The 13,759-nt window shown below is 48.0% G+C and overlaps 2 protein-coding genes across 3 annotated transcripts in view; one reads left to right on the top strand and one right to left on the bottom strand.

Moving 5' to 3' along the window:
- The window catches only part of LOC105006025, a 27,612-nt gene extending 17,917 nt beyond the window's left edge, over nucleotides 1–9,695 (top strand). For both annotated transcript variants that reach the window (XM_034291224.1, XM_020043607.3), the window contains 3 exons: nucleotides 666–810; nucleotides 2,147–3,403; nucleotides 3,634–9,695. In XM_034291224.1, the coding sequence (XP_034147115.1) occupies nucleotides 666–810; nucleotides 2,147–3,403; nucleotides 3,634–7,307 (5,076 nt within the window). In that variant the 3' untranslated portion in view covers nucleotides 7,308–9,695. The remainder of the gene's footprint in view (nucleotides 1–665; nucleotides 811–2,146; nucleotides 3,404–3,633) is intronic.
- On the bottom strand, nucleotides 7,509–13,759 carry LOC105006018. Its single transcript, XM_029118056.2, has 4 exons — nucleotides 13,493–13,759; nucleotides 11,217–11,273; nucleotides 10,358–10,566; nucleotides 7,509–7,529 (listed from the first exon to the last, which is right to left on the bottom strand). Exons 1-4 carry the CDS (start codon nucleotides 13,704–13,706, stop codon nucleotides 7,509–7,511), a joined length of 501 nt encoding a protein of 166 aa, XP_028973889.1. The 5' UTR covers nucleotides 13,707–13,759.

The raw sequence follows: 13,759 nt of genomic DNA, 5'->3' as shown, positions 1-13,759 counted from the left end.
ATTCACAACCAATACTGTCCTACCATATTAACAACCAATACTATCCTACCATATTAACAACCAATACTGTCCTACCATATTAACAACCAATACTATCCTACCATATTAACAACCAATACTGTCCTACCATATTAACAACCAATACTGTCCTGCCATATTAACAACCAATACTGTCCCACCATATTAACAACCAATACTGTCCTACCATATTAACAACCAATACTGTCCCGCCATATTAACAACCAATACTGTCCCACCATATTAACAACCAATACTGTCCTACCATATTAACAACCAATACTGTCCCACCATATTAACAACCAATACTGTCCCACCATATTAACAACCAATACTGTCCTACCATATTAACAACCAATACTGTCCCACCATATTAACAACCAATACTGTCCCACCATATTAACAACCAATACTGTCCTACCATATTAACAACCAATACTGTCCCACCATATTAACAACCAATACTGTCCTACCATATTAACAACCAATACTGTCCTACCATATTAACAACCAATACTATCCTACCATATTAACAACCAATACTGTCCTACAAAATTAACAACCAATACTGTCCCACCATATTAACAACCAATACTGTCCCACCATATTAACAACCAATACACTTCTCTCCACATCTCCTCCCCCAGCCCATCACCCTGATGTTGGAGTCGGTAGCAGCCAAGGAGCTGTCCTGCTTGATAGCAGGTTACTGTCGTGCCCTAGTAGACCCCAGCCTCGTCATCTTTCCCTGGGTACAGAATGCCAAGCAGCATCGGGTCTCCACAGAGGAGGGTAGGCTACGCACACGCACACACACACGCACACACACACGCACACTAAGTGTCTAATAAGGAGGGTATGATAAACACTGCCATTACCAGGCTATTTAACAACAGGCCCAGGTCCATCCAGTGAACCAGGGAAAGTTATTGTCAGATAAAGATAGATTTTTTTGAAGATTTATACCGTTGAATTGCAGCCTTGGCATTAACAACTGCTTAAGTCTGAAGTCATTAACCACTGCTTAATAGACTCCAGCGTAGTGAGGAACTTCCGCTTTTGTCTAGAAGTTGGTATTGCAGTTTCCGGTTTACTTACTAATACTCATCCGCATTAGTAAACACCTAAACTCACAACAAGATGAGTGATGCTGTTGTACGGGGAAAAAAAAGAAATATAATGTACGTGACTCATTTAAGTGGGGCATCATTTTAATCAGGAGAATGTCCTCTTTTTAATAAAATATGGCTTGCGCCATTCAATGACTTCAAACGCTAGACTAGAAATAGTCAGAAAAGGCGATTTTTTATATACTTATATACTTGCGCCATTCAATGACTTCAAACGCTAGACTAGAAATAGTCAGAAAAGGCGATTTTTTTAATATACTTCCACGTAACGCAGGTTTAAGCACAATTAATACCATATAGGACCAGATGTTTACTTCCTATGCCAGTTGTTATTTTTCTGTTTCGTTGTGAAATGAGGTTACAGTAGTAAAATAGAAGAGGAGATCTGTTTTGGTGCTTTTTTGAGGCTATGGAATTTTAAGCTTCATTCAGATTGAAGAGGCTGAACGAAGGTTTGTTTCAATTCACTTGCTATGGGGACGCGCTAGCGTTCCAGCTCAGCCAGCGTTCTTTTGCCGGCACACCACAGTAAACTACTTACCCTCGTAGTTGTGCAGATAACTCGATACGTAGAGTTTGAATCCCTTGTTCCGCTTGCTTGTTGGAGCAGGGGACCAGGCATCAACAATTCGATGGACATCACTAATGCTTATTTTAGGCAGGTATTGGAGACATCTACTAAAAACTGAAATTTTGGGTGACGCGGGTGATCGCCTTAAGTAAACCGGAAAAGGATATGCCGACATCTGGCTAAAGCGGAAGTTCGTCCATACGCTTGTGCACAGAGCCTATAGAGGTCTGAAGAGTCTGAAGAGAAATGAGAGTGAAGACGTTAGTTACTCAGCCTACTAATAATTTTTTTTAAACAATTTTAAACTATCAGGATTATCAATTTACAGAACTGTTGCGTGTAAAAACGTTTCATGTCCTAATCCGGTGTGTGTGCGTGCGTGTGTGCGTGCGCGCGTGTGTGCATGTGCGTGTTTGTGTGTTGATAGGTTACGTGTCGCGGTGTGGCAGTGACTCGGACGACTCCTCCGACATAGATACCCTCATCTCCCTGGTGTCCCATAACAGCAAGAGGACTTCTTCAGACCCCGTCGGCCTACGGAGAATTATGGAGGAGAGGAAGGAGGAGAGGAAGGAGAGGAAGGAGAGGGAAGAGAAGAAAAGGAGGGAGAATGAGAGAAAGGAGAAGGGAGAGGGAGAACAAGAGAAACATGTGAAATACAGGACCATGTCTCCTCCAAGAAAGAAAAGAGAGAATGAAAGAATAGAGAAGTCAGAAGTGGGAGGTGTAGACCAAAGGCAGAAGAACCGAGGAACGCTAGAGGACAACAGAGAAAGAGAGAATGCAAACGAGGAGGCGACAGGACAGGAGGAGAATAAAGGAGGGGTAGGAGAGAGAGAAGAGGAGGACCTAGGAGGAACGACGGAGGAGCTGCCGTCCCTATCAGAGACGTCAGACTCGTGTCGTACAGACTCGCGCTTCATGACCTCCGTCTCCAGCGACTCCCTGGACGCTCTGGAGGAGGACGACCTCATCGCCTGCTCCTCCTCCCTCCCTCACTCCCACACTCACCCCCCCTTCCGGCTTACAGTCCAGCCCCCGCACCCCCAGCCTCAACCCAGGAGGGGTGCGTCGTCAACCCAAGAGGCTGGAGGGCGGAGGGGGGGCGAAGGATTTGGAGCAGGGTACAGGAGTGGATCAGGCGGAGGGACTTTGCCCGACCCACTCCTCTCCCCTGTGAACCCTGACCCCGTGAACACGGAACAACTGACCCCCGTCGTCGATCCCTCTGAGAACATGAACTATGCTGAGCTCTCCCTAATGCTGGAGTATCTACCTAGCCCTCCGGAGGCGAGCGACGACGAAGACGACGAGGACGAGGAGAGGAGGAAGAGGGAGGGAGTCAACTCCGGTTCTGGGCGGCCCCGTTCCTCATCCTCCTCCTCGCGTCTGGACTGCGTGTTCACGTTCGACCAGAGCGACACGAGGTGTTACTACAACATCTGCACTAGCGTCACACCCGACAGTGCGCACACTCCCAACCTGTCCCCCCCTCACGCCAACACGGAAGCGGCGGAGGTTGTCGGAGCGGAGGGAGAGCCGAGGGCCGTCCTGAACCTGGAACCGGTGCCTATCCTCCAGCCGCCACCAGGGTTCGGGGACAGCAGCTCGGACGAGGAGTTCTTTGACGCGAGGGATCGGTTCGCCTCTCCTGAAGACCCAACGTCAGGGGCGGTGCCCAGAGGTGGGTGGGTGTAACAAACCTGTTGTGTAATGTTAACACAAAACAGGTCTGGGTTCCAGGCTGATGGTGTAACAAACATGTTGTGTAATGTTAACACAAAACAGGTCTGGGTTCCAGGCTGATGGTGTAACAAACATGTTGTGTAATGTTAACACAAAACAGGTCTGGGTTCCAGGCTGATGGTGTAACAGGGTTAACATCTCTGTTAACACTGTAACATTCTTCCTCAGATTTTTCCGCCGAGATGACAAGTGGATTGATGGAGCGAACGGTGAGCCCAAGCGATGTCAGAGTCAGCCTGGCTGAAGGTGAGGGGGAGGACGAAAAGGAGGGAAGGGACGGAGATGTGAGCGAAGGAGGAAGAGGAGGGAGAGATATGTTCTCCAGGCTCTCGAGGAAAAGATCAAAAAAGCGCAGATCCTTCATGGAGACCGACTTCACCTCAACGGTCTCTTACCCAGGACCAGATCAGAATCAGGGCTGGAAAGTGGACCAGTATCCAGACCAGTTTCAGAGCTGGATGGAGAGCCCTGACGACACCCAGCTGCTGAGTTTGGACCCACAATCTTCTGAACAGAGCGGAAACCCATGTCTTACTGTGTCATCTCTTAGCCACGCCGAAGGTGAGGCGTGCCAGCTGGAGTCCAAGCCCATCCTCCCGAAGCCGAGCCAGGACGGGCCTGGAGATCCAAGGGCCCCTGGCAATCCGGAAGCTGAGCTCCGCAGGAGTTCCAGGAGCAGGCGTCAGTCCATGGAGACAGAGCCAGACGTCATGGAGTCCAAATCGGTCACAGCCCTGGTGACCGCGGCATCCCACGCCATCACGGCTGTGCGTCGCAGGGTTGGGCCCGACGGCAAGGAAAGCACCGACCGGAGAGGGGATGGGGAAGAGGGGGAGGCAGAGGGGGAGGAAAAGGTGGGGGAGGGCGAGAGGGGAGGAGTAGGTACGGGACCATTCACCAGTCACATGTTCCTGACCGAGACTAAGCATGTGGAGGGGGATAGGGGGGAGAAAACGAAGGGGGAGGGGGGCGAGAAACTACCCTCACCCATTTCTGAAGGACCGCCCACTGGGAATAGGTCCCGATTTAACAGGCGTCCCCTGTGTATAACTAAAGAAGAGGAGGGCAAAGCTTCTTTCGTCCCTCAAATATGTGTCTCCCCCCCAGGTGTGTATGGAAGGGACATAGGGCCTGAGGACAATGTGACGCTCACTCCCCCTTCGTCTCTGCTACCCTCTCCCCCAGCCCCTTCCATCCCTCACATGGTGAGAGGAGAGGGGAGTAGCGAGAACGGTGACTCTGGGCCCCGTCCCAAACCCTCCCCAACCTCAGACCCGGAAAACCATTATAGCTGCTTGACTCAAGCCCATAGAAAACTCACTATCAGTCACGAGGACCTCACAGGTGTAGGGAAAGATATTGAGCCGAATGCTACCTCTGGTAAGGATTCTGTCACAGATAACAGTTATGTTGCCACACCCAACATTTGTGATGTCATGGCCAACAACAAGGCTACAGTTAGCACTGACTGCTTGTTAGCAACTGCTAATCGCAAAGACCCAACTAGCGTCCAATCTGTTACGGCTAACACCATAGCTAACACTAACATGGATGTAGTTACTGCTAATCTTGATTTGGCTGCGGCTAACAATGACACTAATGCTAGCGTATATTCCACAATGGCTAACAGTGATGTTAGTACTAGTGTGTATTCTGCTATGGCTAACAGTGACGCTAATGCTAGCATTAATTCTGCTATACCTAGTGTTCATATTACGGGTACTTCAGTTCTGGCTAACATCCCCAAAGAGTCTCCTGCATCTCCTACTACTGGCGTCCTCCAGTCCTGCTCACCAGGCATCATCGGCCAAAGCCTCTCTGCCTCCACGTTACGGGGGAAGATCCAAAGCCTGCCCCTCTTTTTATCTCGCTCCCAGGAAAGAGCCCTCTCCAGTAGGAGCCCTTCTCCAAAGCCCACCAGCGACAAAGCAGCGCTTAACGGCACCACCAAGATAGAAACTGCCAGGAAGGATGATGTAACCGTAGAGGATTCCAACGACTCCTTGGAGGCTCCGGCAGAGTCTGAAGAATCTGAAGTGACGCCGACGGAGTTGGAGCTGGGCGACGTTGTCGTGGAGACGGCTGGTGCGGAGATCACGAGGTTGAGGGTGTCAGAGGTCAAGGAGGTTGTTGAAAAGGTTGTGATGGTCTACGGATCCTCCCCTCCTCCTTCAACATCTGTTTGTCTAGACTCTGAACCAGATCCCAAAATGGCAGCAAATTTGCCTTCCAGGCCCATTCCTGAAGCAGAAACCACCCCTCCTATGGCTTCAGCACCTCTCTGTCTGGGGCCAGCATCAGACCATGAACCGCTATCCACTGGCTCCATCGGCCCTAAAATGGCCTTGCCGTTACATTCCTGTCCTTCAGCACCTCCCTGTCCTTCAGGTCCTCCCTGTTCTTCAGCACCTCCCTGTCCTTCAGCTCCTCCCTGTTCTTCAGCTCCTCCCTGTCCTTCAGCTCCGGTGCCCATCAGGGTAGGACCCAAACCGGACCAGGAGCCACTATCCCTGGGCTACAAAATGACCAACTTGTCATCCTCCTGCCCCTCTGCATTAGTGAGAACCACACATAGTCTAGATCCCCTTACGGTTACCAGTGGTCCAACCATCAGCACAGAGCCCAAACAAGACCCTCATCCTGAACCTCTAACCCCGGTCCCTAAAATGTCCACCATGTTACCTTCTTGCTCCTCTGCTTTAGTTGTAACCACACAGAGTCTGAACGGTCCGAGGCTCAGCTTCCCTGGTCGTAACATCGTAGGGCAGTCATTCGAGGGCAACAGACCGCCAGGGGAGGAGCCAGGCCTGCTGAACAGTCTGACTACAGGCTGTGGGGTCTTCACCGCCACCGCACACGAGGCCCGATCTGAGCTGGCCCCGACTCAACTGGGATCCAGTCCGCCAGCAAAGCCTGATTTTGGGTGTACCTCTGTGTTGGCGTCAGGGTGCAAGGAGGTCCTGGAAGGGGTGCAAACGCCCCTGGAGGTGTGTGGGTGCCCGCCACCACTGGTTTACACAAACTGTTTTAGCGGAGGAGACAGCTTTGACGACGAGCTAACTGTTTATGAGTTTTCCTGCAGGGCAAGTTCCCCTCCCGCTTCCCAAACATCTTCCTCTGCACTGGCCCTCCCCCTCATGACCTCTCCTCCACTATCCTCCTTCCTCCCCTCTTCCCCACCCTCCTCCTTCCTCTCTCCCTCTTTCCCCTGCTCCGTCCTCCCCCCTTTCTCATCCCCAGAGCTCTCCCCACTCCTCTCCCCTCTCCTCTCCCCGTCTGACTGCTTCCTCTCCCAGTCCCGCCTCCAGGACGATATTGGCCGACTACGCCACCGCCGTTACCCCGCACCCCCCACGGGATTCCAGGCCATCCGCAGCGATGTGGACGAGCTCCTCACCCTCCTGCAGGAAGGGAGGCTTGGGGGCAGAGGGGGCAGGCACCCCAGGGAGACCTGCGCCACCCACTTCACCGAGAACAAGCGGCTGCTCCACGGGGAGGCGCGTAGGCTAATGGCCGGCTGTCAGAAGGTGGTACGGGTGGGGCAGACCCCAGACGAGATGCTCCTGTCCTTGGCGGACAGCTTCAGGACCCTGGTGGGAATGGCCGGGGTGTGCCTGTGGTTCTCCGGTTGCGACCGATGTGACCGGAGGAACGCTGATGCACTGGCGGGGCTAGCGGACGTGGCCCGGACGTACCGGGAGTTTGCGGTGGCGGCGGAGAGGGCGAGCGGGCGGCGGAGTTGTCATGACCTCAGCACCAAACTGCTGGCCAAGCAGTGCACTGCCCTCACCGCGTCGGTCTTCTGCCTCACACAGCTGTTCCGCACACTCACTGCCCTTTGACCCTGAAACCATGACCCCTAGCAAACACTTTGTTGACTGTTAAACTCTGACCCCTGGGCCCGTTACACAGGGTCGCCCGACCAGTCAGTCGCCCAGATGATTGAGGAACTAACGTGTGAACCGGAACAGATACACATCAAAGGAGGAGGAGGAGCAGGAAGGGAAGGAGAAGAAGGAAAAGGGACCAACAACAACACGGGATTAGATGGTCATATTGATCAGCTGTGACAACAAAGACGAAGAGCCGCTGTGACATAACAGAGCTCCAGTGTGACATCACAGAGGACGAGTGACACACTGAAGGACATACAGGGATTTAGTAGCCTGGTATGTTGTGCACGCACTATAACCCAGGGCAACAACCCAACAAGGGTCTCGAAACTGCAAGAAAGCCTCACGGAAAATAACATCTCCTGACTAAAAGAATATCTGCTTGCGTTAATATAGTATTTAATTCATCAATTATATTTGAATGTATAGTATTTATTTTCATTTTGTTACTTATGTGCGATGTTATCACTTGGTCTCATAACTGCGTATGCGATTGTGTTGGATATAGAGAAGAGGAATGTAGAGCATATACATCTAGGTACACACACACACACACACACACACACGTGGCCTGAAGTGACAATCGTGTGTAGTTTTTTTTTGTGTGGATCAGTCAAGGGACGGTTTTACATCCTACATCTTGACATTCTGTTCCTCTATTCCTGATCATCATGACATTCTGTTCCTCTGTTCCTGATCATGCGTGGCAGATGCTCAAGCGAGGGGTGTGGGGCTCCAAATGTCAGCTGTTTACCAAAAAAGGAATGCAGTACAAATTGGCACCCTACGTCCCACATGGTCCAATTCTTCTGACCAGGGTTAGGTGTAGTTCACTGCGCAGGGAATAGGGCATCATAGGAAACAGGGAAGCACATCAGTGTGTGTGATATTTTGTGAACTGTGTAGCAGAACGGCAATGTATGTACATACATGGCTTTTCAATGGGGGGGGCGTGGGGGGTCAACTAACCAAAATGGGTCACAGCCCTAATGTTATCGGATGGTTTCAAAGACTTCTGCCGTTTACAAGGCACGTCTTAATGACACACTGTCCATAGCACAGCGCGCTTGCCGAATACGGTCCCTGTTGGCACTGGCGTGGAAAAGAAGAAGGTCCCATTCAGCCCGCCACCAAAGAAAGGATGTAACTCACTCGACAGGCATGTTCACTGGAGAAATTATTCTTATAGTTTCAAACATGAACACCACATTTAACGTGTTACCTGATTTCATTGCGATGCGTAGCACATATTAATATTTTCAGGGCAAAGGTGATGAAAAACCGCCTTCTCCACTTTGCATCTTCTTTGTTGTAAATTGGGGGGGGATATATATTTTGCTATATTTATTACTGGGAACAACTTCGATGAGCCGCTGATCTGGACCAGTGGTGTAGTGGGGAGTACAAAAACAAATAAACACACTCTACTCACCTTTTTGACTGGGCATGACAGTTTACCCACCTTTTGTGGAAAACTTCATTTAAAACATAAGGTGCTTTATTTCTTTTTACCACGACCAGCAGTCAGAGTTTACCCACCAACATGTTTTCTTTCTTTACCACTACACCACCGCTCCAGACTAAATAGTTTCCCAACTAATGAGTTCACCCGGGTTAGAGACAACTCTATTTCAGTTCCAGTCAATTTAGATGCATGTCAAATTCATAATTCTGCTGATGGAAAAACACTGTAGAGAATAGGATTACAATTTAATTGTACTTTCTGAATTCACTGCAATTGACCCGGTTGACCTCATACTGCTTTTTCGTCCATTTGTATCTCCTTTATGCTAGGGTTGCTAAGCTCCAGTAACGGTCTGAACCCCCCGCCCAAGCTTCTTCTGAAATCCCAGTATAAAGGATTCCAGAGTTCCCGCATACTCGAGTTTGTGTTTCTGGGAGTCTTTCAACTGGGAATTCTGTGTGAACCTGGGCATTTTTGGAACATTTCTGGAATTTTGCAATCTGCTCACCAAGCATGCCAGGCTAAGCTATAGCTAACTGCATTGTTGTTACATCAGGGAAAACATTATTTAAATAATTAAGATGCACTCCAGGATCTTAAGTATGACAAATTCATAAAATATAATTTGAATTGCACAAACAAAAATAATGTGTTTTCTTTTTTGCAGGTTGTAACATCATTAAAAAAAAGTTACCGGGCATGACCACCACTTTCATAACTTCTGACAATAACAACTGAACAACTCTGGAGTCTATCTTAAATTAATAACCTAATCTAAGTATGGTATGTGAATGAATGAGCGATAACCCGTGTTTCCTCTTTGCTTTGTCATGCTGTACTCATACCATTAAAACTACTAACATATACCAAGACACACCTCTCTGACTATCAATAGGTGTTTAGTTTATAGCATGTTTCTTTAATGTTGATGCTTTAGTCAGACAGTACAGAAGGAGATGGGGATGCCGATGAAGAGGGACAGGGCAATGGATTAAGGGAGGGGAGGGGCAGAGGAAGGGAGGTGAGATGTAGGGAGAGAAGATAGGGATGGGGGAGAAAGGAGAGGAGATGGAGGGATGCTCAGGGGGGGTGTAGTAGGGGGAGGGGGTATAGAGTGGGGGGGTAGAGGAGCGGAGGTGAGATGGAGAAAGGGAGGGGAGGTCGGAGGAAGGGGAGGGAGGAGAGATGGAGGGAGGGGAGGGAGGAGAGACGGAGGGAGGGGAGGGATGAGAGACGGAGGGAGGGGAGGGAGGAGAGACGGAGGGAGGGGAGGGAGGAGAGACGGAGGGAGGGGAGGGAGGAGAGATGGAGGGAGGGGAGGGATGGGAGGAATGGCGGAAGGGAGGGGAGATGGGGGAAGGATGGGAAAGGGGATGGAGGACGGGAGGGGAGACGGAGGGAGGGGGGGTGGAAGAGGGGAGGGGGGATGGAGGGAGAGAAGGGATATGGGGTGAGGGGAGAGGGGGGAGGGGGGATTGAGTGAGGGGAGGTGGGATGGAGGAGGATATTGGGCAGGTGAGGGGAAATTGGGGGCTGGGTAAGGGGAGGGGATATGGAGGAGGGTTAGAGGGGGTGGAGGGGGTTGGAGAGGGGAGATGGAGGGATGGGAGGGGGGGTGGATTGGGAGAGGGAGGTTGTTGTGACTGCCAGCGTTGGTGAGAATGTCCTTGTCGACCAGGGCAGTGGATGTGTGGACGGGTCCATAGGAACCATCAATTCCTACAGAGAACGCCACCTTCCATTCTGTAAGAAAAAAACGCATGACTGATGAGCCTATTCAGGTGTAGCTGACAGACCGTAAAGGATAATGACCCAGCGTCCTTGCTTTACGCTGGTATCAGGGTTTCAGTTCAAAGACTTTGTGTTTGGTTTTCACACAACTAGCAATGAGACTAAACAACCCCACCAGTTAAGAGTTCATTTTTACAGTTCTGCTCCGGAAGCAGATGGTATCTGGAATACTTAACTCCAATTACATTATTTTATTTGAATCCATAGGAACCAGTAGTTCACAAAGTTACAGATAATGCCAGCTTTGGTACTGAAAGAGGAAAACACAAACAGACACATGACGATGAATCAATCGAACAATATTAATGGCCCATGTGAGTATAATCTATAATTAGTTGTTGCTATGGTAAATAATGACAATATCAGTTTTAACCAGTTTTAACGTTCATTTTGTATCTCCTCCTGGCTTTCACTGGTTGTCAGTCTGGTTGTGTTCTAGTTCATTAATCAAAAGACGATTAGAGAAAAGGTGAAACACTCAGAAGTTACACTTTTTGAAATGTACAGGTGAATGAGTGCCTTGGGTTGTCACGACTACAATGGTGATCGTCTGGATGATTTAAAGCATAACCTTTAAGGACATGAAATTCACTTTTACATACCTGAGTTCCCTCTGTTCATCTCCTCCACATGGTTCTCGCTGGTTGTCAGTCTGGCGTCTATGGCAAAAGAAACAAAACCCAGTAACATATTGACACTTGTGAGACTTTCTAGTTGTAGCTACATACCAGCACGTATTTGAAAAACATTAATTAAGTGCCATTGACCATTGGTAAGGCATTAGCACCATATACGTCAGTCCTGTCCTAAACGCTTAGAAATGAGTAAATAACGACTCCATACCGATGCGAGTCGGTTCCCAGCGTTTTAAAAAGAGCCGCTCATGAGCGAACGACCCGTCACTACACGGCGACCCTCTGTGGCACTGGGCAACCGGAGAACGATCTCGTGGGAATCCCCACTTCTCTGCCCCACTGATTTTGCACAACCCGTGTCCGCAAAGGACAGGGGGGAGTGGAAAGCGACCGACACTTTAACCTCAAGTGATAGCAAGCCAATCGACTCTCCTGTGTACTAGAAGGATGTGAGATTACTGGAAACCGACATTGCAATTTCCAACCGAACAGAACATTATCAAACTAGAAGGTGACATCGGTCTTTTTACGGGACACAAATCTTAACTTACCCTGACAGCAATCTTAGGTGAAGAATTTCAATCTGAAAATATGTTGTGTCCTGGCGTGGGCAAATATCTCCTAGTAACACCCAGATTAAACTGACCTATTGGAGTGATCGCGCCACGGACGTAAGCAAAATATTAAATGTGGTTGAACCATAGGGTTGAACCTAGCGTGGGATTTATCGGTTTATGCATAAATAACAGTGGATAGGCTGATATCATTGAGCCCCTGTAAATCTGAATGAATCCAGTTGGCTGCCATCTTACCTGGGACCTGTTCTAAACCAGGTAGAAGTGGCATTTTAATTTTTTTAATGGTTTACTACTTACAATATAAATAACCACTGGCATGCATGCATAATGCATACAATGACTGTACATTTCAGAATATTACCAAACAAATACAAATACAAAATTGTTTTTAATAATTTATTAATTTAAGAGTTCAAAATGGCTGTGGTCTAATGTAATGTAGGAAGATACAGGACAGTACTTTAAATACAGTGCACATTTATATTTTTTAATTTCCAAAGATAAAAATTTACTTTGTTTTATAATTGTACATTTTAATACACATATGTATTGTATATACATAGAAGTATTATAATTTCACTTTACAATACGCGGTAAACGGAGAAAGCTAGGCTAGATATAACTGAATTTGATACGCCAACAGCCGCAGTACAATGATTTGAGGGCAGAGACAGGAGTAACAAAGCTACCTTTTGTGGTTAAAAGCCACCCAACATCGCCATCTGCTGATTATATACGTGTTTCGACGAAAACGAGTTATTTCACATAGGCCTGCGTTGTGTGCAACATTGATTCATCACTTACTGTAGCAAGCTAGCAGAGACCGACAATTTGAAAACCACAGAAAGAACAGAGTTCTGTTACTGTGAAGTCACATGTATCAACCTCGTAATTGAACAGCTACAGTTAGCTTTCATGGTCATTGATTAAAAACAAGCTAGGCCTATATAATCATACTTTTCTACACTTTTACTGATTCATGAAAAATGTTTCCCAACCTCCTTCGTATCGTTAGTCCTCTGGACCAAATACTGCTGTACAAACTACCACCATGACTACTGTAGTGTTAATAAGGCTTGACTTTTTCGAACTGGTCCCAGGAAAAATGGCGGACCTATTGAGCTAGATAGGACGTCAGATAGGACTAAATGTAAACTCTATGCCTTATTATCTATGGTTACATCGTATGTAGAATACTGTTCTAGAATTCTACCCCTAAAATAATCATTTGAGAACTGCAAACGTCTTTGTTTTTCTCTTTACTTCCCTATATAAGATATCCCATTCCTTATTATCATGACATAACCTTTCGTGATTTCAGGGAATTCATTGTGTTCGATGTTTACTATAATAAATAGTCTTCGGGTTATAAAATCATACTGCCGTTTCTAAGAAATTGAACCAGACTTGTCATTCAAAGAACTTACCATGTCTTAAGTAAAAGGAATGTTTGTGTCCTGACAACTCATAACCAGCAGGTGGTGCCCTGCCAATTGTATAGTAGAAATGCATCCACATTCCACTTTCCACAATCAGTAACAAATTGAATGACCGCTACTATAATGTCGGAGGACACTCTATAGTCTATACTACTGCGAGATGTTCTGTAACCTTCAAGTCAGAATGTTTCTATATGTCAAAAAGGTTTCTGCCGTGTCATGATACCTTCAATATGTGTCTTCCCGTCGTCAAATTGAGTGACGTTTCCCTGTGTCTCCACCTTTTGCTGGTCTTCCTTCAGCTCAGCCCTGATGTCCGGGTCAGCATCTTGACCTCTGGTGATCTCTAAACCTCGACCGTTGATTACATTTCCCCCAGACAGACAAGGCAGCAGCAACAACCACAACAACAAAGGCACAAAATACTTCTGTCCCTTCATATCGCAGACACTCTACCAGCTCTAAACTGGAGCTGGGGTCTATGAGGAAATGA

This window comes from Esox lucius, chromosome 25 (genome assembly GCF_011004845.1).
Source record: "Esox lucius isolate fEsoLuc1 chromosome 25, fEsoLuc1.pri, whole genome shotgun sequence".
Taxonomy (NCBI): Eukaryota; Metazoa; Chordata; class Actinopteri; order Esociformes; family Esocidae; genus Esox; species Esox lucius.
This window is presented reverse-complemented; position numbering and strand designations above follow the sequence as displayed.